The sequence below is a fragment of the Prosopis cineraria genome, unplaced genomic scaffold (genome assembly GCF_029017545.1).
Source record: "Prosopis cineraria cultivar Desert tree isolate PC_DT_omini unplaced genomic scaffold, ASM2901754v1 PC2, whole genome shotgun sequence".
NCBI lineage: Eukaryota > Viridiplantae > Streptophyta > Magnoliopsida > Fabales > Fabaceae > Prosopis > Prosopis cineraria.
This window is the reverse complement of record NW_026555333.1, coordinates 11,020,251-11,046,008: the sequence shown is the minus strand read 5'-3', so window position 1 is coordinate 11,046,008 and position 25,758 is coordinate 11,020,251. Positions and strand designations below refer to the sequence as shown.

Below are 25,758 nucleotides of genomic sequence, written 5' to 3'. Positions count from 1 at the left end.
ATAAAAACACACGCACAAATAAGCTACTACCATTATTTTATTTTATGGTATTATTATTATTACACACACACACACACACACATTATTTAGTAAGATCAACTGCTACTATTTCATTATCTCAATCAATCCTTTTTAGTTTTTAGACCAGGGTTAATTTGGGGGGTGAGGTTTGGGGGGGCGCAATTCCTGCAGTAACCCATTCCACAAGATCCTTATTTTGCTCCGCGCAAAGCCTGGCCGGAAAAATTCCCTCTTCAAAGACTCTGAATAATTTCGACGTGAGCACATTCCTTGCGCACCTTCTGAACATCTTCAAGCGCAGACATCAAGGGACCAGCACTGCGCCCTCCGAGTCAAATTCGATCACCGTTGAGTTGTTAGTACTGGTATTAAGAATTTGTAAAGCTTATTGATTTCCAAGAGCTCCACTCACATATTGCAACAAATGCTAACTCGAACAATCATTCCCCAATGGCACTTCATGCTATTGTTATTTAAAAAAAATTGGAATATTTCATTTGATTTTGGTTTGATGTTCCTATTATGAATAATATAATTTCTACTTGCAACCCGGAAGGGTGGCTCCTATCAGGCTCACGTACTCACGTTGTTTGGCTGGCTTGCTAAATGTAGCAGCTCTTTTGGGAACGAAATCGAATATCGAGATTGCATATGGCGATGAAGGAGTTGAGCGAAGCTCTCTTTTTTGTTTGCTCACTAGAATTCTGGAGAATGTCTTTGTTGTGGACATATTCTCTTATATCATCATATTGGCATTTGTTTAAAGAATCTGAGATACTCAAATCCTATCCCAGATGTTCTCCTTCAACATCTCCTTCTAGGCCTGTTTGCGTCGTCACTGGCGTAAGTGAAGTTGGGCTTCAGGATCAAATCTGCTCCAGCCATCCCCCCAACCACCCCCCCCCCCGGGGGAGGGGGTGGTTAGTGGGGCGTTTAAATTAAAAACCCAAGGCTTGCTGTTGGCTTACGGACACATCATTCTTTTGTTTGTGCAGGCAACATCTGGCCTGGGTGCTGCTACTGCTCTCGCCCTTTCGAGAGAAGGATATTTTGTTGTTATTGGTAATCCAATTCTCATTTATGTTAATCTTAGACTAATTCTTTAAAGCTGTTTTCGTCTGTCTAGGCCTTCCTTTAAGTTATAGCATCAAAACGCATTGTTTAGCACTTGGAACCCCGTCTGCTTATTTTTTATGCAGCCCATTAAATAAACTAAAAGGAGAGATTTATAGGTATAGTGGGGCTGTTTGTGCCTTTGCCTCAGAAAACATGACTGGTATTGATTTCTCCCAAAAGCACCATCAAATGATTGAGCTCCCTGTTGATACCGCTTTCCTCATGCTGCTCGTGTGCTAACCCATGCATTGATTTTTACCCTAACTACTTGATGAAATGCCTTCTGGATTTTGCATGGTTTCATGCTGAACGAAATTTCTTCTTTGGAAAACTGAGTGCTATTTTGATGGTTTGATCTATGTGAGTTATTTATTTGCTTTTCTAGTCATGTAAGTAGTTTGCCCCTTTTGAACCAAGTAGCTTAATTTTTAAGTTTCTATGACTAAGATTCCAAATGTGGATGCAGTTGGAAGATCACACCAGTTGTTGTTGGAGGTATGTTTCTAAATTATTAAAAGTCGCAGTAATTATGCCTCCACGGCTATTATTTTCTTATGAATTTTTCCACTGTTTGATAGACCATAAAAAAGATCAAAGATTGCAATGAAGATGGCCAAGTGAAAGCTTTCCAGGTTGATATGTCGTCAATAAAGTCAATTGTGACGTTCAGAAAGTCCTTGCAGCACTGGCTTTTGGAATCTGACTTGCACTGCTCAGTACAAATACTTGTAAACAATGCTGGAATACTTGCAACATCACATAAAGTCACAGCTGAGGGATACGATCAGTAATAAACATTCTTTCTCCTTCCCATATAGCATTAAAGAGTTCCATTATTACAGCATGCAAGTGTTTTTGTGCAAAATTCACATGTTGTAGGGCATCTTTGATTCTACTTTTTGACTGTTTATGTTACTCTGTTTTTAGGCATTACAGTTTCTCATACTCAGGCATTCTGCCTAAGAATTAATAAATATTTGGCACTTGTCTCTCAGGATGATTGGTACAAATTATATAGGTGCTTTTGCTTTGACAAAGCTTCTATTACCACTTCTTGAAAGCAGCCCTGTAACTTCAAGAATTGTGAATGTGACATCCTTTACTCATCGAAATGGTAAAAATATCATATTATCAACACTTCTTGGCATTGCACGATTCCTTGCAAGTTTGTTGTCTGGCGATTCCATGCTTTGAGTTTGGTTCTCATTTTGCATATTCTTCATCACTCACTCTGCAACCGAACATTTAGAGAATTTTCTAAGCTTTGTTTTGATTGTCACTTAGCTTGTCACATTGTGCTGAAATTACCGTTATTAATACTAAACAACATATTCCTATTATCATAATCCAATAGAAAAGGCAAAAAGCAAAACTTGTAGTATGAATGATTCATGAAAGAACATTCTTTCAAGGGTTCAATTGACACTTGGTTCAATTTTTAATCTTAGTACTAGTTTCCTAACTGAAGTCTGATGGACTTGGTCATGAGTTCATGCTTATCTGTCTTGATCTGGATTTGATGAAAGTTATGTCTTGCCTAATTGATATAAATTCTTGTTATTGCCTACTTATTTCATTTTACATCATAACTCTTCAGGAATCCTTCAGCTTGTTAAATAAGTATATGACAACATAAGTTTTTTTTGGAAGTGCTTATAGTTGATTGATGATTAATATGGTTTCTTTAATGTTTTGTCCATCTACTTGGATTCTTGACCTCCTACCTATAACAGTCTTTCAGTATGTTTGTGGAGCAAAAATTGCATTTATTAAAATGTTTGTAGGAATTGATGCATTATTATGACGGTTGGTTTTTCTGCAGTCAATGATATACAGGTTGATGAGAAAACTGTTTCTGGGAGAAGATTTTTGAGTTCACAACAATACCCATGCGCTCAAATTTATGAGTACTCTAAATGTAAGCTGCAAGTTTTGGATGATTTTGTAAAGATTATCTTTATTGCTCCTAATCAGCATTTACTCTGTTGAAGTGTGCCTGCTGCTCTTCTCCTATGAGCTTCATCGACAGCTTAGCTCGGAGGGTAAATCTTGGCATGTCTCCGTCACGTACGTAATTACAGATTTGTTCAATTCTTTCTTACTGTTTTCTTCTTTTGGTGCTATTATACTGTCAAATTTTTGGAAGTTAATTTATTTATGCACAAATAATTGTCAACTATGATGTTGGGACGTACACGTGCCTGCCTTCTTGCAGTAAATTACTAGTTTAATTTTCTATCTTCTCACTTTTGACAAAGACAATGTCGACAGTTTCTTGCCTGCCAATCTCCTGCCATTTATGAAACATGTGCGTTAAGAACTTTTAGTGCTATTTTAGCGTTAATCACGTGCTGAGATCTATTGTTGTGGCCTTGTGGACCCTGTTGCTTTAAATGATTGGGGTCGGATCGTTGGCTATAAGATCTAATCTTCTGAAAAATAGAGAATAAAGTCAGATAAAAGCTGACACGGGGACAAACAAGCCCGCAGAAGAAAGAGAGATGTAGTCTATGACACGTATTGTCTTTACATTTTTCTTTTTGGCTGTGCATCTACTTAATTAAATCTCAGTTTCTCCTGTGTGTTGTTCTTTAGTGCTGGGGATCCTGGAGCTGTGCAAACGAACATTATGCGAGAAGTTCCATCAGTTCTATCTTGTTTGGCATTCAAAGTCCTAAGACTTTTGGGCCTATTGCAGACCCCCGAATGTGGAATTAGCTCTATTATTGATGCAGCCCTTGCACCTCCAGTAAGTATTCTTTTGGGTGTATTTTTTCTGTAAAGGCTGTACTGCTTGTCTTGTTTATTCGTCTAATTTGTCAAAGGTGTTCCATCAAACGACTGAGATATCATTGAACCAACTTCAATCTTATCTTTCAAGATGAGATCTTGCATAATACTATGCATATATGCATAGGCTTTTCCTTCACTTAATGCATGTGAAATTAAGAGTTACTTGTGAACATGACATATATATACATGTGAAATTCAGAGGTCCATGTAGTTACGCTCAAATGAGTTGAAAAGGCGGGCTGGTTGATTGGGTCTGAAAATGAGCCATGACATTGTGCTGATTGAACAAGAAAAGACGAACTGCAGTCTTACATATATTCCTTGCACACCAAATATGCTAATTGTTTTTTAAGCTTCATTTGGTCATCTCAACATTTGGTTCCAGGAAGCATCAGGAGCGTACTTTTTTGGGGGGAAAGGCAGGATTATCAGCTCTTCAGAACTTTCACGAAACCCCAAATTAGCACGCCAACTCTGGGAAACTACATGTAATCTGTTATCGCATACCCCTTTTGGCTCTGAGGAAACAAGGATGCTAGCATCTGCCCTATCGTGTACAAAGTGAAAAGGTGGCATTTTTATGTTCTGAAGCAGATTAATGGACCAGATTTTGAATCTTTTGGCGGTAGGGAGGGTGCAAATGCAAAGGAGTGAGAACTTGTAAAGATTCATTTCATGATCATCTCTGTCCAATTCCAAGAACTGAAATCTGACATACCATACTTTAGATTAAGATCTACGCTTTTTAGCACTTAGAAGCCAGTGGCATAGTTTTTGACATAATTTAGGTATAGTTTTCAACTTTCAAGGGCTTATCATTAAGTGCATCAATAAATTTGTAATATGTGAATATTTTTTATTGTTAAACATCTCATGTGATGGAGACTGAATAAATAAAATATGTTGTGACATTTTGATTGTCTAGTCTTTGGCGTCTGCTAGTGATGACACGGGACGCCCATCAGGCCATTTCAGTCCAAATTAATTCTTACCATCCATTTAAATTAATTTTTAAATATTTTTAATATTATATTTGTTTAAAAAAATAAAAAATTTTAATATTAAATTTGAATTATTTTAAGTACATTTAAATGGTTAATTTATAAAATTTATAATTTTTTAATATTAAATTATGTCATTTAAATTATATCTGAATTGTTCAGAGTCTATTTACGTAATCAAATTTTTGAAACTATAAAAAATTTTAATATTAAATTGGACTGTTAGATTAAATCTATATTGATCAGATTGGTAATGAACAAATTTATTAAAATTTTAAAATTTTTTATATTAATAGATATAATATTAAAAATATTTAAAAATTAATTTAAGTAAATAACAAAGATCAATTTAAACTGAAATAAAGGGCCATGATTGCTCCTAGTCTTTATAGGAATCGAATGCAAATCCCTAGTCTTTGCTGCGCATGAAGGCATTAGAAGTTCCCAGTGAGTTCCCACTCAGAAAGTGAGAACACCCAACTTGTCAGGCCTTGTGCTACAAAATAAAAAAGTATGGGATTTTAATTTAAAGACAATAACTAATCCACTTAGGAAAAAAGAATTCCATCGCGTAGTGCTTCGAGCATTTCTGTCTGGGACAAATCGATCCATTGAGGTTCAAGATTGTGAGCTCATTAATTTATACTAGCAGTATGCCAAATCAACCAATCAAGATTTCTGTTTGGCAAAGTAATGTTTTCCCCCCTAAAATTGTAAAGGCCTTACCAATATTGTTACAGTTAACTTTAGAGAAAACCATAGTCATTAAAAATCAGAGGATCTATTTTATCGTGCGTCGCACTGTTTTTGTGGTTGTGCTGGAGACTTGAATCAAGAAGTAACCTCTAAGCTGAAATATGGGGGGACTAGGCTCAGCTGGGTTTAATTACGCGCCTAGTTAGGCTTGTTTTCATGCTTCTTATGGATATATATGAGCTGACGCTCTTCTATTTGCTCTCTTGGTGGGTTTGGATCTTCTAAATTTCTGCTCAGTGCTCAGTGAACTTTTTGAAAACCTAATTAAGATAACCCTTAAAACCCTCTGTCCCTAGATTCCTAAACAACCCTTCCCCCTACAATTTACCTAATTAAAACAAGCTCTGTGCCTTAAATTGTATTCTTTGTGAATTGATGATCTGATGCATGACTTTTAGAAAACTTCCGCAAATCAAATTCAAGGGTGATACGTCAATCAATACCGTAGTGTAGAAGTCTCTCTCTCTCTCTCCCTATATATATATATATCGGGTGTGTTATTAGAGTAACTCAAACCAGTAGATTTGCATAAAATAAAACTGAGGATTGGATGTAGTTGTTCAACCAGATAGGTTGTTTTGCATTTTAGTTAGCAGAAGAAATGTTAACACGGAAGCTGTAAATGAGAGTGCGTACAGCGTAGGACACCGCATTCTTAAGAATGGCAGGCATGACATTCTCTCTCTCTCTCTCTCTCTCTCTTTTAGAATTATATTTTAATAATTAATAATTTTAAACTTGAAGTAATTTTTTTTAGAATATCCACTTTCAATTTTGGGCTTAAAAAACTCAATTGCGACAAGATTTGATGGAATAAATTTTACAAACGTGTTTTTTGTCTTAATTGAAGCCCTTGGGTTGAGCTTGAATAAATCTAATAACTTTCGGAGTGGGGTTTGATAAATACAATGGTATTAAATCATTTAGATTTGTTTTGGTCGAATCAGCCTGCATTAGCCTACTAAAAAGCTACCCGACTGGCTTGAATGGACTCTTTTTATATATTTTTTAAAATATTTTTGCAATGGAGATGATGGAAGAAATGTGATTAAATGTGATTTTTTTTTCAGGAGAGTTAACCCCTTCCAAGTTGATTTTTTTTTATCATGTCGTTTCTGTTCATAAAGTTATCCACATTTATTCCTTAAATTTGAATTACACAATTTGTGTGAAGCTTGTATATCATGGTCAACTTAAAATTTCAATGGATTTGTCATTAGTGATGTGAACTGTAAAGGGACTTGCCATTTAATATTTTTATAGAAAGAATATATTTGAAATATGCCTTGAATTTGAAAGTTGAAAATAGAGTTTTCTAGCTGTTTGTTCTTTTCAAATAAAAGGGAGGGATGATGTATGTTTACTACGTCATCCCGTACTCCAAAAAGGAAGGGACGGATGAAGGCAGTAATAGACATACATTAGCTCTCCCCAAAGAGAGAAAAGAACCCTCGAATCTCAATTTCCAGTTTGAGATCCGGGGACAGTAGGGGGGTCACAGGGGGAAAAATTTTAACTATGGAGTTTTTCCAGCTTCTTATTAGCTCAGACAATTAGGGTTAAACCATAGGTATTAAGACCTCCCTCCATATTTTGGCATATTCTGAATTTCCAGCTATATAATCTTCACTATAATCTTTCCCCATTTTTATGCCCACTTATGTTAATAGCTTTACTTCGCCAGCATCTTATTCAGTAATAATTCATGAGCAAACACAAAGTTTGACACTTTCAAACTTAATTTGAATTAATTAGTTCTCTTAAAACTTATCTATCATTCTTCCTAAAAATTACTATACCATATTATCTTATTAAGACACTTATGTCTTTTTGTAAAGACTGCTAAAGCCACAATGTCTTGCTAAGTCTAACTATAAACTTAATATAAGATAATTCATATAGACAAAGTCTTATGGTAGCATCATAGCTAATTTGAGGATCAAATTGTTCCTGTAAAAAAATTAAAGTCTTTCAAAGGCATTCCATCTGAAGTTGGAGTTTTTCAATTCTTGTAGATGAGAAATGTCTCCAAAAGTAAATGATTGATCCATTTCAGGAAATCGTTATATGCATAGATCTTTTAAATTTTGATTTTTTTGCCAAAAGCCAACTTCATTTATATATCTCCAAAAAGGAATGTTTTTTCATGTTTGAACTTGAAGTTATAACCAAACTTACAATCTTAACCTGTATGATGCAATATTATTTGCCTTTAAAAATTCAATCGCTTTTGATGTTGCCTGGTTGATCACATCCAAATGAGTTAAAAGATCTGCCTACAAAACACTTGTAATTTGAAAATAAAAAATTAAATTGTGTATAATATATAAAAAGATAAGATATCAGACATAGTTGAGTTATTTTTATGAGTTTGAAAATTATTTAACTAGGCTTTCAATTAGTGGAGTAGATCCCAAGAAGGTTAAGAATCAATGATCTAAAATTTATAAGACTTCCAAATCAACGAACTTTAATAAAACTATATGGCACAAAAGGGTAATCCAAACTTTCACCATTTAGATTACAAAAGACACAGACTTTATCCATTGAAATATGATAAGAATTTAAAAAAGATGAAGGTAAAAACATTTCCAAGCAATTTTTCAAAGAAAAACCTTAATCTAAATTGAATTTTTAATGACCAAATAAGAGATGAGTCGTTATAACTATCTTTTACCAAATAATCTTCCAAGAATTTTTTTAACCATTTAATACAAATATCAGCGTGGTTATTAAAAAGAATTAGAGTCTTTAAAATAGGTGAGATAGCAGTAGACGAATGAAAGGAATTAAGTAAGATGACATTCCAATAAAGGACATGGGACAGTGTTAAATACTAAAATTGTTATATTTATGCATTTGAAGGGAGCATTGTATAAAATAATATAGTTGGACCAACACCAATAATTTAAGAACTTTGACTCTCTCTCTTTTTTCTAGTATCAAATTTAAATCCTGTGTTTGCACTCATATGATCTAACCTATGTCAAGCATAATGATCGGGATTGCTGACTAATCCAAATCTTAAATAGAAATGGCTTTTTCATCGTGTTTATTTATTTATTTTTTCGTGTAGCTTCAGTCCGAGACCTTGTTTAATAGGTTTCATAGTCAAATATTATTCACTAATTTATAAATGCAAGGAATCTGGATTGAATAAGGAAGAAATATTATAAAATTTTTGATAAGTACTATGATTATTTGAAAGTCCTACCAAATATATAAATATCTGAGAGGTCTAAAAGACTTGGTTGTAAATGTAATTTCTTGTGAATTATCTAAAATGTTTATTTTTTTTTAACAAAATGATAATAAAATCTCTCTGAATTATACTCCCCCCGATCATTTTTACCAACTTTATCAATACCAATATAATAAAAGTATAAGAAATAAAAATAAGTAAAATTTCAAATATAACCCAAAAATAAAAAGTAAAAAGTAAACAAATAATATAACATTATTTTTTTATCTTTCTCTCTCTTACTTTTTAAGGGCAGTTTAGAAATTTTAATTTAAAACAAAACAATCTCATCAGCTAATGACTTATAAAGTGGATTAAATTATGCTGCTAAAAGGTGACTAATATATAAGATTGGAAGAGTATAAATGATAATCTAGTCTTTTAAAATACCATAATTTTATTGATGTCTCTAAAAACTTTTCTATCATTAATGAATTTATGTAAACGATCAAATTGTCTTTGTAGTGATATAAAAAATTTGACATGTGAAGTTGTAATTTGCTATTTCATTGTTATGAATACAAAAAAAAAATGTCATTAGTTAAACAAAATTTGTGATCATTACTTGTTATTTTCAACATTTGTAGTAATATCAAAAATTTAACATGCAAACTTGTTATTTATTGTTGCATTGTTGTGAATATAAGAAGTAAATGTATGATTATTTAAACAAAATTTGTGATTATTAGTTGTTATTTTTAACATTTATAGTAACATTAGGAATTTGATATGCGAAGTTACAATTTGTTATTGCATTGTTGTGAATATAAGAAAGAAAGTTGTGACTATTTAAATAAAAATTATGATTATTTTATTTTCAATAAGGAAATTTAGTTATTTATATAAATTCATTAATGATAGAAAAGTCTTTAGAGATTTCAATGGAATTATGACATTTCGAGAGACTAAATTATTATTTATATAATTCAAAATGATTTTATTATATTTTCTTTGTTTTTTTTTTGAAAAAAATCACTCAGAAACAAGCACTTGACCTTCTCTCTTCTTTTTCACTCTCCCCCTCTCCTTTTTCGCACCTTCCTCCTCCTTTTTCTTCTCAACAATTAAAATTGTCCTAGTTTAATTTTAGTTATTAATCAAGTGGGATTCTATAGTTTTAGAGTTGTAACTTAAGCTTCTATCAAGTTTTCATTTGTTCAATACCACACGTGCATGATTATTTGACCACCTCACCACATACCACCGTCAATCACCGTTGTCACCACTAGCCACTACTAGGTAGCCCTTAATTATTCCCAACATTCTTTCATCTTATTGTCATCTATTAATTGATGATCATGAAATTAGATGAATCAACACGAATGAATAAACCAACGTGGTTGAACCAAAAATGAAACTAACAAATTTAGAAACAAGATTGAGGTGAACAAGGAACTTTAATGAAATCAGATCTTGAAGTGAAAAAAATTAAAGGAAACTAAAAACAAGATCTATAGGAAATGAGGTAGACATAGACAACATTTTAAACCCCTATAATGTGTTGCAAGGGTAGAGAGAGAGGCTATTGATAACTTGAAACTAACCAATCAATGTTTGTTAAAAATGGCTCATGTTGGGGGATTTGGAAGAAAGAGGAGAGTTGAGAGTTCATAAGGAAGAGGAGGAAGATCGAAGCAAGAGAGGACGACAAAGGAAAGGGAGAAGGGCAATGGGTGTTTTTTCAGTTTTTTTCTCCCCCCAAATAAAGAACGTTTTAATTAATTCACAATAAATTTTAGGTAAAATTGTCATAAGAAACCTCACCACCAAATTAATTGTTGAAAAGGAGTTGGGAACTTTTGAAAAAGAAGGTCCTTCATTGGCATTAATTACTAAGAGTTAAATGACATAAATGCCCTTCTTTAAAAAATAAAAAGTAGAGCAAGGTCCTTCACTGTTAACATTTCACACAAGATCCTTCATTGTCAATATGTCACAAGATTCTTTGTAACCTTTCCCCATATCCACGTGACATTAGAAAAGGTTATCACACTTAACCTAAACAAATAATTGATTCATAAAGCAAATAATTGTTTTAAAAGGTTGAAGATACCAAAAATACTCTCACCATTTGAAAGTATTTAAAAATATCATTGTTGCACAATGGAAGCCATAATGTTGCTTAATAATCCCCTAATGGGAGAAAGAAAACAAAACTATGAAGTTCAAAATTAGATCATGCACTGTAAAATATGGTACAAAGCCATGAGCTCCTTTTCTATGTCACGTGCTATGGCATATCACCATATGCCATGGCACATATGATAAATTTTGCTATCAAGATAATTCACAAATGTGAATTTCTGATGTGGGTTGTTTTTACATATGACGTCTGATCAGAGTGATTCAAACACTCACAAGACACTTATTTGATAAGCTATATAATGAGATAAGTTTAAATATGATCCAACGGTCCAATCTTAATTTGAATATCCTAGTGTAAAAAGTCACCTTTATTAAAAAAATTATGTACCCAGCTCATTCAAATCTTACACTTCATAAGATTATTTTAAGTTTTAAACTAAGTTTAAAAGGACTAATTACACTTAATTGAAAAATAATATCACCGCAATCACACGTACAATCACAATTGGCCATTAAACTACCCTGCAACACACAAGAGTCACATTTTTGCCCTCAACACACACACGTACAATCACAATTGGCCATTACACTTAAGGCTTATTTCTTACAAATTCACATTTCATAATATTTTGGCCAAAACTTCCACACATTTTCCACTTTTACACACACATATTTGCATGCAATTCAATCTTAGCCCACAAATTAATTTTCATCACCTATCACACAATCTGGGCCAAGATTCACAAAATCATTCCACATCATATCAAAACATGCATATGCATCCTATGGCAACTTATATCTTTTACAAATTTACATAAAACAAATGCATTACATACTTTTCAAATGTGCGGCAGTAGCACCACTATGCCGATTCAAAGTTTTTCTTTTTACCCAGATCACTATTAAAACCTATAAAAATGTAATCATAGGGTGAGATAAATATTTCAATAATAGAATAACTCATAACTACTAATTATTGCACATAAATGTAAATAAGTAAAACTTATTTGTAAATGAGTATAGCCATATAAACAAATGTCTCTTTTCATAGAACCATTTGTCAATTAAATCATCTCCACAAGTATGATCATCTATCATTTGAACTTTCATATCACTCCAATTGAAACTATAGGCTCAATTAGACTAATGGTATACTTTTTGATCTGAGTGCACCTTTAGTGGTATAATCACCTGGCCAAAGATGTTCTATCCTACTTCCAAACGATGATTTCCCTTATCGCACATAATTAGAGTGTCATTACTCTAACATCGCATCTCACAGATGCTAAAAAGTACAAATCTCCATCACCGTACCCCACATGAATATTAAGGAGATAATCTCTAACACTGCACCTCATTAGGCACTAAGGAGATGAAATTCTCTAACATTGTATCTCGTCAAGCATTAAAGATAATAAATGTCATATGAAATTTTACTACTTCTCCCTATGAGGGAACTATCATCCCCTATTAATGATCATGTTCATATACAAACTACATGTTTGTATTCTGATCCATATGTAAATACTTTTTCACATTTATTTCTAAATTCATTTTTCATGCACAAAACACTAATTTTGCAAACATACACCACTTTAAAACAAATACAAGTAATAAAACATTTACTCATAAATAATTAAGCTAGAAATCATATAGAGTAAGTTATTTAGTTACCTCAACCCTTCTATCGCTCGAAAGGTTATTCGTGAATTTCTTACACTCTTATTTTCACTACATACTTCTTCTTTCTCAAAGCTCACACATAAAACAACAATCTACACACAAATTAGTATTATTAATTAATTTATAAATTGACCACAAGCATTACTTATCACTATCAATCATATTTAACCATGTATTCTCTTCCACTTGGTTAAGTTAGGTCTCACATACCCCAACCAACCTTTCTATCACTTATATTGATTCCAAGACACTTTAGACAAATTTTCACCCCCTCTTTCACTATTAATTTAGGGATTAATTAAGCTTATAGTTTCAAAGCTTTATCACTAGCTTCTAAACTAGTCATAAAGCCTTAGTTATATTCTGAAGAATCCTTGTATTACCAAAGGGAAAGAAATAAATCCTTTAAATCTTTTCAATTCAATTTTTCTACAACTTATACTAAGAAAAATTAAGGTAGAATTAGAGCTAAAGTCGATACAAAACTTACTCGGTAAGCTACTAATAGAAAATATCTCCCGAGGCTCCAAATCTTTGTGCCCTAGCAAAGCTTAGTTTACTCCTTTTCTCCCTTTAGTATGGAGTTGAAAATAAAGGTTGAGCTTAAAGGCCCTAATTAAATAAGGGTTTGGATTTTAAAAATAATTTTTTTAAAATAACCAAACTTGAGGGCCTGGCTTAGATAAGTCTTGTAAAAAAAGACTTGGGCTCCTGTGACCCTTTAAGCTCTATTATGTTATTATTAATTTTTTTTAGTGAAACATGTGTTTGAAGCTAAGGACTTTCTGGCCTGAAGCCTTGATCCTACATGTATTATATTATTATTAATTTTAATTTATTTTAAAATTAATTTAATTTAATTTAATAAATATCAGTGTACAGTATAAATTTTTTAATATTTTTTATTTTTCTATAATCACTATGTTTTTGCATTTATAAAAAATGAATTGCTTTTTAACTAATATTTAAATTTTATTACTAGACTTCTAAATGTGTATTGTTTAATTTCTAAAAGATTACGATAATTTTAATTTTTTTAATTTTAAAATATTTTAATTAATTTATAGTATTTAATTTAATTTAATTTTTTAATATTTTTTAAAATAAGGCTTGCTGACCCAGCCTTGAGCCCTTCAAATAAGGGCCAAGTCTCAAAAAAAGGGTAAAAAAATGAGAAATCGAGGGCCTATAAGGGCCAAGCCCGCCTGTTTTTCAGCTCTACTCTCGTACTTTCCAATCCTTTCCTCTTGATTCATGAGCTAGTCTACGTAGCTTCTTGTCATTTTCCTTCACCATGCATTGTGGTGCATGCAGTGTGTGCTGCATCGTGTGGCACAGTGAGGTTAACTCTAATTGTACTCACACACTTTGCTCCGCAATGCTGTTCTTCCATTCAATCTTATTCATCAAATGTTCCAATAAGTCAAAACATCAATATATCATCTAAAATTCTCATCACATACTAATTTACCCCTAATTAGTAATTAATTTTATAATTAAAAATTTAGGATATTACATCCTTTCTTGTCAATAATTTCATATTAGTACTTAATACAAGGTCCTTCAATGTTAATGTGTTAAAAAAGGCCAAATGTAAGGGTCTTCAATCATACGCAATGATTCTTTCACTATATGCATTGAAATTTCCATTATATGCAGCAAAACTCCATTTATTCAAATAACATCTTTTGATATTCTAAAAATGTTTAACTTAAAAACATTTTGAAATACTAGAAGCAGGAGTCTTTAATCATATGCAGCAATTCTTCCACCATATACATTTTAATTTCAATTATGTGCAAGAAAACTTTCATTTATTCGAATAACATTTTTACATATTTAAATATCACTCATTAATTTTTCTTTATAGATATTTTTGAAAGCATATACAATCTTTCTTCCTCAATATGTTGCCAATCTTCAATGAAATACAAATTTCATCTACATATTCAAATAATACTTTTGTATATTCGAATATCTCTCATTAATTTTCTTTATGGATATTTTTGAAAATATATGCAATCTTTCTTCTTCAATATGTGACTGATCTTCAATGAAATGTAAATTTTTTTCACATATTTAAATAACACTTTCGTATATTCAAATATCATTCATTAGTTTCTCTTATGGATACTTTTGGAATTATATGCAATCTTTCTTCATCAATATGTGACTGATCTTCAACAAAATGTAAATATCTTCAATGAAATATAGATTGCTTCCACATATTTGGCTAACACTTTTGCATATTCGAATATCACTTAGTAGTTTCCCTTATGAATATCTTTGAAAGCATATGCAATATTTGTTCCTCAATATGCGATTGATCTTCAACAAAATATAAATATCTTTCATATATTCAAACAACACTTTTACATATTCCAATAAATGAAAGCCTATTTGTAATTCTTTAAAGTGGTATTCGAATATCCAAAATGGTAATTCGAATAACTTGAAGAAAACTTACATTGTCAAGGTATCCAAAATGCATATTTGAATATGGCTTACAGTTAGGGTTTGAATATTGCATTAATAATGTCGTGTTTTCAAGATATCACAAATGTATATTATAAAAATGCAAATTGAAATTCAAAAAATGTATATGGATATTCTGAAAATACGAATGGATATTCTTAAATTTTTCTCTTTTTTCATGAAAATACCGAAGGATATTCTAAAAATGCAAATGAATATTTTAAAAGATTTGCTCATTTTTCATGAAAATCTATTTTGCTTTTATGAAAACCAAGTGTTAGAAGTAAAAGATTGTTCAGGAACAACTCATACATCAAACAACTTTATCCCTTTACATTAACATAATGCATGTTTCATGTTTTACACTTTACTTTGAGTTTAAAATAAATCTACTTTTACATTCCAAGTAGCAAAAAAATTGAACACCAACAAATATTTACTCATAAGCAAAATAACACCTGAAGCAAGAAATTGAATATGCAAACAAATAAGATTTATAAAAGGTGAAATTTTATAGTCTTAAATGTGCATGCACACAATGATGCATACTTCAGAAATGAAAATAATTTAATGGATGTGAACATTTACAAAAGACTTATCCTAACAATACTACTAATCTATTCATCCTCACCTCATTCTTCTCCAACATTGCCACCTTCTTCTCCAACATTGCCACCTTCTTCTACTACTTTATCCTTACCTCTTGATTCTCTCAAATTTGCAATACTTCTTTCTTCTCCAAGTCTTATTATGCCAAATGCACTGGAAACATTATAAAGAAAGTTGTAATGAATGACAAAATTTGACTTTTATCCCCATGCTGATATTATTATTCAAGCTCAATCTCTTTTTCATAAAGATTGAGATATATTTGTGAACTTTATGTTTAGGGTTGTGCTCATTTTTTGGCTAAATTTGCTTGGGATAAAGTAGGAGAGTATTTATCTTTTGATTAACCCCCACCTTGTTATTTGAAAGTGGTGGATGATGATAAGGGGTCTCCTTTTTGATTAGTTTTTAAGCTTTGTTAGCTCTTGATCTCAATTATAATTAAAAAAAAATGAATGACAAAATTGAAATTGATCAATTATTAGAAGGATAGTTTACCTTCTAATTGTTGGTAATCATGTTTGTGAGAGCTATGTGATTCAAAGCTTAAGTTTGTGATAGCTAATGTTACCATCATTCTATGAGAGTTGAAATGAAATGGTAAAGAGATGGTTTAGATTGGTGATTGAAAATGAAAGGGGCTATTGCAAGATAGATGTGTGGCCTTTCATTTAAAGCATGACTGGTGATGTTATTTCTTAAACCACTTTTGGAAGCAGCTCTTCCTACCCTCAAGGTCCTTTGTTTTGTTTATATCCCAGGCTAGAGGTAATTAGTTTGAGAAAATTTATTTTTAAAGTTAAAGTCATACCTAGTTTACAGTCCTAGTAAATTATGAAAAATTTAAAATAATGGTTATATACTCACCTTGATTGCATCCTACTTGTATATGCATGTGTATAGATTTAAAATATCCTGCTTGTATCCGATATGTAATTTAATTTAAAAGCATATACAAAAAAGGTGAGCAAGACTTTAAATTTTTCACCTTTTGATTGCAAACTTGATATTGTAAAACAAGTCAAAGAACTTACAATGAAAAAGCCAAAATGAGATAGCATAGCAAGTCATGTAAGGAGAACTTCAATATTCAATTTAACAAAGACAAAGCAAAGTAAACCAATCCATCATGCTGAAAGTACGGAAAGGAAGTAATACTCATATATAAAAACTAAGGAAGTAACACTAAGAAATCCATTATGCGACTTTAAGCTAGAGGATTTGTTATAACTAAAGATTCAAGCTTAAACATATGAGAAGGGTATATTTCAATCTAAAATTTTAAATAGTCAAAGAGTAATAGAATAATGAAAAGTGATGAACTTTCTCATGCATCCTAATCTTCAAAATGAACTAAGATTTAAATCCATCTACAAACAATTTCCATAATTGATTTGCTTTAAATCATTAAACATAAAATTTTAATTCAAAAGATGATTAAAGGTATTGGGGGGTGAAAAAGCAAACTTCTACTCACAAAGTGATAAGGACGTTAAAGACGGTAACAATAAGAGTCTATTGTAGAGGTATGAGGCAGTGACCTACCCTTTCCCTCAATCATCCTCTAGCGCTTCCATTGTAGAGGTAGTTGATCGCCTTCTTTACCAAAGTAGTTGACTAAAAAGAATGAAGTAGGCAACAACCACAAATAACGTAATGTGAGAAGCACAGTCTAAGTAAAAAAAACTAACGAGATAAGAGGGAGGGGTGAGTGAATCATCCGTCGCTGCTGCAAGATTAGTGGTGTAATTCTTTGTCGTCAACAATGTTTTGAGATCCTTTGTTATTGTCACTATTGGAATCGCACTCCTTACTCATCGTTGCCATCAAAATCACAAAGCCAAAACGATTGCACGATAGCTGGAGAGGGAGAGAATTTATAAAGGGCATTTTAGTCTTTTGTAACTTCCATTTAATGCCAGCAATGAACCCAATATCTCAAGTCCTTCTTAGCAAAATAGATCTAGTGAAGTTTTTTTGGATAATTTTTCCTAAATTTTATTTACAACCAAGTTTTTTTTAGGACTTCTCAACCCAAAAATTTATGTCCTTTATAATAATTTACATGTCAAAAATTAATTTTGATTAAAATCATTCAAATATTTTTAATTTTATCAAAATAAATTCTAAAAAGTATAATCTAAATACCATCATGTTATAATATATTCAATTATAATTAAAATTTATCATGTTAATTAATTTTTTCTATAATCAATTACACCCTATAAAATCCAAACACACCCTTACATATATTTGGTGAGACTTTCAAGTAATTAAAATGTTTCTATGTGATTTTATAATGACTTTCCCATTGAATAAAGACGCAGCAGGTGTTATTCTTATTTGGTGGATATAGATTTGTTATCGACCGATCTTTAATTTTTAACTCCATGCAATTTAGCTTTAATAATTTAATTTAATTGTAAATCAATCCTTAAATTTTAATTTAGTACAATTCAGTTTTTATAATTTTAACTATTAAAAATATTAGATTCTAATTTTCGAGAAATAACTTAATTGTTTGCAATTTTTTTCTAAGATATAAAAACAATATTTTAAAACATTTAATTATAAAGATTGAATTACTATAAATTAAGCTTTAGAAATTAAATTACAATTTAGTGAAAATTATAAGAATCAAGTTAAATTAAATCAAATTTTATGAATTAAATTATAATTAAATTAAAATTATAAGAATCAAATAACTATTTTTTTTGGTATTATGAAACTTTTATTTTGAGCTTGTCCCAGCTCTCTTGTAGTTATTAGCAAGGTATTATAAAAGTCAAATTGATAAAGATTTTGATTCAAAAATTAATAATTAAAATCATGATCTAATTATGATCAAATCAATCATAAATAAAATATTTTATTAAATTAGTTAAGACATTGAAAAGTTAACATTTTACTAATTTAATAAGATAAATTGACTCAAATTTACATACCAACATTAGGAGCAAGACTAGACGAGTTCCCACCTTTTGGAAGAAGAGTCTCTCTGTTTTTTTTGGTCACTTCTCTAATCTTTATCTTTCATTAATTTTATAATTTTAAAATATATTTAATAAAATAATATAAATAGTGAAAATTGGGGAAGTGAGGAGAGATGGAGGGAAAGAAAAAGAAGAGACTCCCCTCCCCATTCGATGTGCTGTAGCTGTTGTTGATATGTAACGTGGCGTGCTTTCAGTTAAAAATTATATAATTGTAATTATAAACGAATGAAGAAAATTAACGCTATGAGTGTAGAATTCGAGGGTGGAATTGCTCGGGGAAAATCCTCCGGTGGGAGAGCCAGGGTGAGAGATATGACGTGGCACGCTGTGATTGGAAAGAAGAAGGCTACACCGAAGCTGGGGGAGTAGAGGATAGCACAAGCACACAATAAAATGCAAGAAGACTAGCACTCTGCCACGTTGCCATCACTCTTCGGCCATGAAGTTCACTCAAAAAGCCATCTCCTCACTTTCTCCTGATTTTGCCAATCTCGTTCCCTGAAACTATCTTATTAGGGTTTCAGATTCCCGTTTAGTGACTGTTCGTTGATTCCTATAACTTTTCAACGCTTTCTAGATTCGAATCATCCCTTTGGTCGGAATCAATGTCTTTTTTGGCTCATTTGATGCGATCCGGTTCGTCGCCCAGCTGAACGTTCTGATTCAGGCCACAAATGCGTTATTATCTGGGAATATCTCATTGAATTGCTTTTGAAGGCGGTCCGCTAGTCTCTTCTAATCGGTTGCTTGAATGTTTACAGTAGCTTACACAGTGTAAGATTCGACGGATTTTGGTTCTTATGCTCTTCAGTCTTGCTTCTCTTGCCGTATTCGGTTTACTTCTTCTCCCTCCCCTCTTAACGTGCTAAGGAGATTAAATGCACTTCATGAGAGTCTTATAGCTTGCATAATGATTACTTTCGCACAATTCACTCCCGTTTTGTAGCTGTGTAAGTGGTTTGCACATGTGTAACGGGAGACTGATCTCATTTCGTTGCGTTTTCAGTATTTACTTGGTGAATTAGTCCATTTTTATTTAAAAATGGTTTTTTCCTCCCTCTGTAGTGTTCAATTATCTCTGAGAATCTTTGGTGTGATATAGTAATTTTCTGTATAATGCTAGACAGATAATTACACAAGATTGGCGTTGAATTGCCAGTTTAGTCGTTTAGATGGTTTACAGCAGTTGTATAAGGTCTTTGGTTGTTCAAGTTGGATCCTTCACCAATAAAGTGCAATTCTACAACATTGTGAGAAGTTTGCATAAAGTTCCCTCCATTACTTATTCGTGGAATCGTGGATTTAAGACAAGCATAGGGATGATGGTTAATACAGGTGCCATGTCAAAAGCGGGACCCATTGTTGATATGTTGCCAGAGAAAGATGCTGACGGTGGGTTTGCCAGTGGAGGGTGGAAAAGGTGATTATTTTATTTGCAATTTCCGTTGTTGAGCGTTTCGAAGGTATTCTTGTTGATTTTTCTTTTACCTTATCTCAGTTGATTCGGTCTTTACTCGCACAAAAAGTAAAGGAAAGAAAAGGACAGAATTAAGGGTTGTCATTCCATTAGAAGGTCATCGTTTGTCTTTATAGCAGAAGCCTCAATTTTGATGGGATCTTGGGCATCAATTTATGATGGGGATTAAATTTATATGGTCCTTTTTTGGGTGGCACTTTCCTCAACTGAATTCATCTTCATTTGTCTAGACTAACAGGCCACTCGATATGAAATTTTTCTAGGGCTTTTAGTTAATGAATGGAGTCGATGCATATCTTTAATATTAACATGCCTGAGTGGCTGGTTATGGTCTCGTGTCCAATTCTTTACTTCATTTTAACTTGTCATGAGATTAATCTTATGCAGTTGCATTTTTTATCGGCAGTGAAGATGGAAGACTTAGCTGTGGGTATTCAAGCTTTAGAGGAAAAAGGGTTACCATGGAGGATTTCTATGATATCAAGATATCCAATATTGATGGTCGATCCATATGCTTGTTCGGAATATTTGATGGTAAGATTTTCCTTTGTCATGATTTGCTTGGGAGAGATATATTTATTTCTTCTTTCTCTTCCTCCTCCTCCTCTTCTTGCCTCACAAAATCAAATTTCCTACATGGTTCCAAGCTCAATGCAAGTTGTTTCTTGGTAGATATTTTATAGGTTCTGTATTATTTTGCATAGGGCTGAGTTGTGCCAATTCTGATTATCCCTATTGTCTAGCCTCACATGTAATTGCTGAAACTTTATCATGTCACACCTATTGACATGATCACTAACTCAGAATAACCTCATGAATTCAGGACACTGCACAGGGTAATTAAATTAAATAACATGCTTTATTAAAATTGGATATTTTAATTCCCCCCCCCCCAAAAAAAAAGACATATCTTTGAGGTAAGCACGATGATATCTTCCCAAGAAATGAAGTTGCAAGTCTGTAGCACAGAAGGTCTGAAAGTCAAAGACTAAAAGTTGTTATTATTGGTTAATTTCCTCTAGAACAAAAGCAGAAGTGCAAGTCAAGATACAATATAAAAATTAAGGTTCGGTATTTATTGCTATTTGAGTGCATGCTTATCTGCTTAAAAATATCAGTGTTTGTAAACAATCATCTGTCTCGTTATCATGATAACATGACTGTTACTGCTGGCTTATTATTATTATTTTTAAATATTTTTATTTCAATTTTTCATGCAGGTCATGGTGGTTCCCGTGCTGCTGAGTATTTGAAGGAGCGTCTCTTCAATAACCTCATGAAGCATCCGAAATTTTTGACTGATACCAAATTGGCTATAAGTGTGTTCTCATTCTCTTTTTTCTTTACTGTTATGCACTACTCCTTGTATCAGAAATATGTTGTTTATCATTTTGGCCTTTGGGAATCCAACACTGGTGGAAATCTTCATGACAGATGGATTCTTTTGTACATGGTTTGGGCTCCTGCATGTGGATTATTTTCCAACACACCTTTGTGTGATCGTAGTAACTTAAGTAAGCTTGCAGGTGAAACTTATCAACAGACTGATGCTGATTTTCTGGATTCTGAGAGGGATACTTTCCGGGATGATGGTTCTACAGCTTCAACTGCAGTTTTGGTTGATAACCATCTCTATGTTGCCAATGTTGGAGATTCTAGGACTATAATATCAAAAGCTGGTAAAGGTATTGTTGAGATGCCCTATTGTTATAATAATAATAATAAAAGTTATAGGTGAGTTGGGTCTCAAGGGCTCATTAGGGTTAGGGCATGTCTCTAAGCTCAAAAAGCATTTATAGAGGTACTTGTAAATAGCCTATCAATAAGGTTCTCACATCGGCAGCGAAACTTAATCCCATGACCTTGTGGGCTGTGGGCCACCTCTTTACCAACTTATGTTGGTGAGATGCCCTAGTATTTTGATATCTGTAGATTATAGTAGTTCATGAATTTATATAAATTTGGTTAAATATGACTTCTCAGTTCTTAATGATGTGATTGCTGGAAAATAAAATTTGTAATATAGAGGTTACATGGAAATCAAAGTATTTCTGAAAACGGTTTCCTTGTCTATTATTCCGCTATTACTTTTTTAACTGACTTTCCTATTTACTTTGTGTGAATGCATGTTAAATATTGGTATATGATATGGACCTCTTAATCTTGTCCTTCTGTGTTTGACAGCCATAGCACTCTCTGAGGATCATAAACCAAATAGATCTGATGAGCGGAAGAGAATTGAGAATGCTGGGGGTGTCATAATGTGGGCAGGTAATACATGTCATCTGAAACAAAGAAATTATTGTTCAAGTTAGTTACACTTAAAATTTGCTTCTAGCACATGGAAGCACAACATGCAATGGCTCTGATAACTATTTTATGGATATTTTCCTTAGGTTATATTTGGTCAATGTTGAGTTTCGAATTAATATGGTGTCTCATGTTGGATGCACTTACTTTTCTTATCTTGGAACATTGGAATGGAGTGTTTGTTGACGTAATAATCTGCACGGAGAGCTATTTTGGCTGAAAAATATGCCAAATAGATGTTCAGCATAGATTAGCGATCATATATAATATTGCGCATGGTGAATTTTGTTTTGGCTGATTGACGTGCCAAATAGTGTGTTCACTATAGATTGTTGATCCTACATAACGTGGATACATGGAAGGTTATAAAAGCTCATTAACCTGAGTCCTCTTTTATTAATTATCAATATATTATAATAAAACTCAATCTTTTGCCATTGTAGAATTCTTGTAGATTTATTGTATACAGGCCTGCATTTAGATTTGAATCTTATGCATTGCACTGGGGTAATGCTACTTTTCCTTAATAGTGTGTTGTGTGTGTATTATTTTTGGCTTCAAGCAGATAGAAGATGTGGATCACATTTTTAATTGTTCAAGTGGTCCTTGAGCAGTAACGAAGTGATTCAAAAATACTGGGCTTCAGGAAGAATTTTTCCCATGTATCAGATTTTCCACGTCTTCTGACAGATTTGTTAATAAAGACACGAAGTAGAAATATGGCATTGGGTTAATATGCACATCCTTTCTCATTTGGATATGGTCAGTCATCCGAGAGATGGAATTGGCAACGTGGAGGGTGTTCTGATAAAATCTAGCATATTGTGGATGGTCATATGTTTTACTAGTTATTTCATGGAAGCAGATATTAACATTTGTTTATATGCTGATAGGTACTTGGAGGGTAGGAGGAGTGCTAGCAATGTCCCGTGCTTTTGGTAACCGTATGCTGAAGCAGTTTGTTGTGGCAGAACCTGAGATCCAGGTGAACCTTGATTATGTTTTGAATTTTTCTGTTAATTTATTGATTGCTCTAAATGATCCACGAAAATAATTATTTTTCTTTCTTTGATGCTTATTTTGAGTACATTGGGAAAGTCAGACAGCAACTACTAACTTTCTAAAATACCCTAGAAAATAAAATTATTATCTCCGTTTCAGATTCGGGTATTGAATTGAATGTAATAATTGCAATGAGAGATGAAGAACTTGGATGTAACTGGGATTGGGTTGTATCTTGTGAGAGATACCATGCTTTAAAAAAACTAATCGGATTTTTATGTGGCTACTTGCAGCTGTGTTTTTGCATTTGAACGTATGCATGTCAAAGGAATAGTTAGATACCCAGAATACGTTGACATTCTATCTATTTCTTCGCCACTTTCAGGAAGAGGTAATAGATGAAGAGCTGGAGTTGCTGGTACTTGCAAGTGATGGACTATGGGATGTAATGCCGAATGATGTGAGCTCCCTTTCCCCTCCTCTGTTGTTATGGCTCTCTTTATATTCCCACATTAACATCTTTGCTGATATACTATCTTTGTACAGGACGCTGCTTCTCTTGCCCGTGCTGAAGATGAACCCGAAGCAGCTGCTCGTAGGCTAACTGAAGCCGCCTTTAGTCGGGGCAGTGCAGATAACATTACATGCATTGTGGTGCGCTTCCATCATGAGAAAGCAAACCCAGCTAATTCTGAGGAATCAGGTCCAGGATCCAGCTAGCATCCAGCACGTCTTAAAGTTAAATGATCAACGGGCTTGGCTCTATGCACATGCGCTAGTAGCTGCTGGGCATGCCAACCTGCGATTTGTTTATTCGTTACTTTTGTAATCTTAAGTCACACTCTGCATATCTAATCATGGTCTCTTGGAAACTGATTTTCCAGCATTTGTTCATATGTTTTCAAGTCAACGGTTTGTAGAGGCACCGTTTGGTATTTTTCTCCTGATTCAATAAATGCACCTTGCATTATTTTGGTGAGTGGAGTTATCTCCTTTTGTTGGTTTTAAACAAAGTTGGATTTACACACTTTAACGCAGAGGATGGTGCGAATGAGACACATTTTTGCTGACTTTACCCCACAGTGGGCGACGAACATGGCCGACTAGATATTCATTCATTCATTCATTTTCGTTTTCACCTCAAAGCTAACGTGGCTAATCGATGTTAATTTAGAAGGGAAAATGGGTACGGTATTTTCATGCCAAGCTCGGTCATCACATGAAATTAGTGGGCTACTGATTTGTGTAGAAGCAACAGATTTTTCCCAATTACTTGTGAATTATCTATCTAATAATTTCAACTTTCAACGCGGTAATATGCTCAAATAGTAATGCATGGTCACGGTAAACAGTAACTTCATGTTCCGGTGTGTTCAAGTCTCGAGATTTGGTAGTTCATAGAGCGACTTAGACGTACAACGTTTACCTGCATAAAGCCAATCTAACGAGCAGTTTAATGTGGGATTAAATCTAGGCCATGGCATTTTATTTCAGTCAAAAGTTAGCGTCTTACTTACATTGCACATGAACGGAAATGAATCATTTAAGTAGCAAAGTTAGTAATGAATTGTGTAGAGGTTTTACGATGTGATCGATCACTTGTTGAGAAAAGGTCAATTATGGAGTCAAATAAAATGGATAAAAATATAGCCACTGTACTGGTCAACTATGGAAATAAATGGAACGAACTTGCAAAATTGGTTAGAAGTTAGAATATGTTACACAAGTGAGAAGGTATGAACTAATCGAGGTTAATGGTGGGCTCTTTAATGTTTTTAGAACGCAGAGGGTTCGAAATCATTGGTCATACTCTACTCACATATATTCTCCCTCCATTTTATTATTTGAGATCCCGCTAAGTGGTTACAAGACTTTTAACGTTTGGAGAAGAATGAAGCAACGGTCATTAATTATGATAAAATGTATCAGAACGGATTCAGTTTTTTTATCTCAAATCCAAGTATATAGCATATAGGGATCAAAATGGTCACAGATCTATCTCACCAACTTGACGCTCACGTGGAAGACTGGAAAGGGTAGAAAGCATAAGACTCTGACAACTTCAGTTATATTTGATGTCATTGTAACAAGGAAAAAAGATTATATTAGGTTTAAAATTTTCACTTGAATTTCCACTGCACCATTTTATCTTGCGAAAAATTTTCAAAAGTGTGTGCGTGCAAATACAAACTT

The 25,758-nt window shown here is 32.9% G+C and overlaps 2 protein-coding genes across 13 annotated transcripts; both read left to right on the top strand.

Moving 5' to 3' along the window:
• The first annotated feature begins 148 nt into the window (after nucleotides 1-148).
• LOC129303973 (uncharacterized) lies at nucleotides 149-4,841 on the top strand. 5 transcript variants are annotated; one of them, XM_054943581.1, is made up of 10 exons: nucleotides 149-376; nucleotides 634-864; nucleotides 1,017-1,083; nucleotides 1,604-1,632; nucleotides 1,716-1,924; nucleotides 2,133-2,251; nucleotides 2,960-3,055; nucleotides 3,129-3,204; nucleotides 3,733-3,886; nucleotides 4,316-4,841. In XM_054943581.1, the coding sequence occupies exons 2-10, from the start codon at nucleotides 673-675 to the stop codon at nucleotides 4,493-4,495; spliced, it is 1,122 nt and encodes a 373-aa protein (XP_054799556.1). In that variant the 5' UTR covers nucleotides 149-376; nucleotides 634-672; the 3' UTR covers nucleotides 4,496-4,841. The 5 variants fall into 5 exon arrangements, with proteins under 5 accessions (XP_054799556.1, XP_054799555.1, XP_054799550.1 ...); XM_054943580.1 differs by having other exon boundaries at nucleotides 149-386; nucleotides 637-864; XM_054943575.1 differs by having other exon boundaries at nucleotides 149-386.
• Nucleotides 4,842-19,184: 14,343 nt separating this feature from the next.
• LOC129303428 (probable protein phosphatase 2C 76) lies at nucleotides 19,185-24,535 on the top strand. 8 transcript variants are annotated; one of them, XM_054942727.1, is made up of 9 exons: nucleotides 19,185-19,550; nucleotides 19,904-20,196; nucleotides 20,660-20,787; nucleotides 21,474-21,572; nucleotides 21,780-21,938; nucleotides 22,438-22,524; nucleotides 23,457-23,548; nucleotides 23,951-24,025; nucleotides 24,112-24,535. In XM_054942727.1, the coding sequence occupies exons 2-9, from the start codon at nucleotides 19,949-19,951 to the stop codon at nucleotides 24,283-24,285; spliced, it is 1,062 nt and encodes a 353-aa protein (XP_054798702.1). In that variant the 5' UTR covers nucleotides 19,185-19,550; nucleotides 19,904-19,948; the 3' UTR covers nucleotides 24,286-24,535. The 8 variants fall into 8 exon arrangements, with proteins under 8 accessions (XP_054798702.1, XP_054798703.1, XP_054798701.1 ...); XM_054942728.1 differs by having other exon boundaries at nucleotides 19,900-20,196; XM_054942731.1 differs by having other exon boundaries at nucleotides 19,186-19,550; nucleotides 20,112-20,196; nucleotides 20,641-20,787.
• The last annotated feature ends 1,223 nt before the right edge of the window (nucleotides 24,536-25,758 follow it).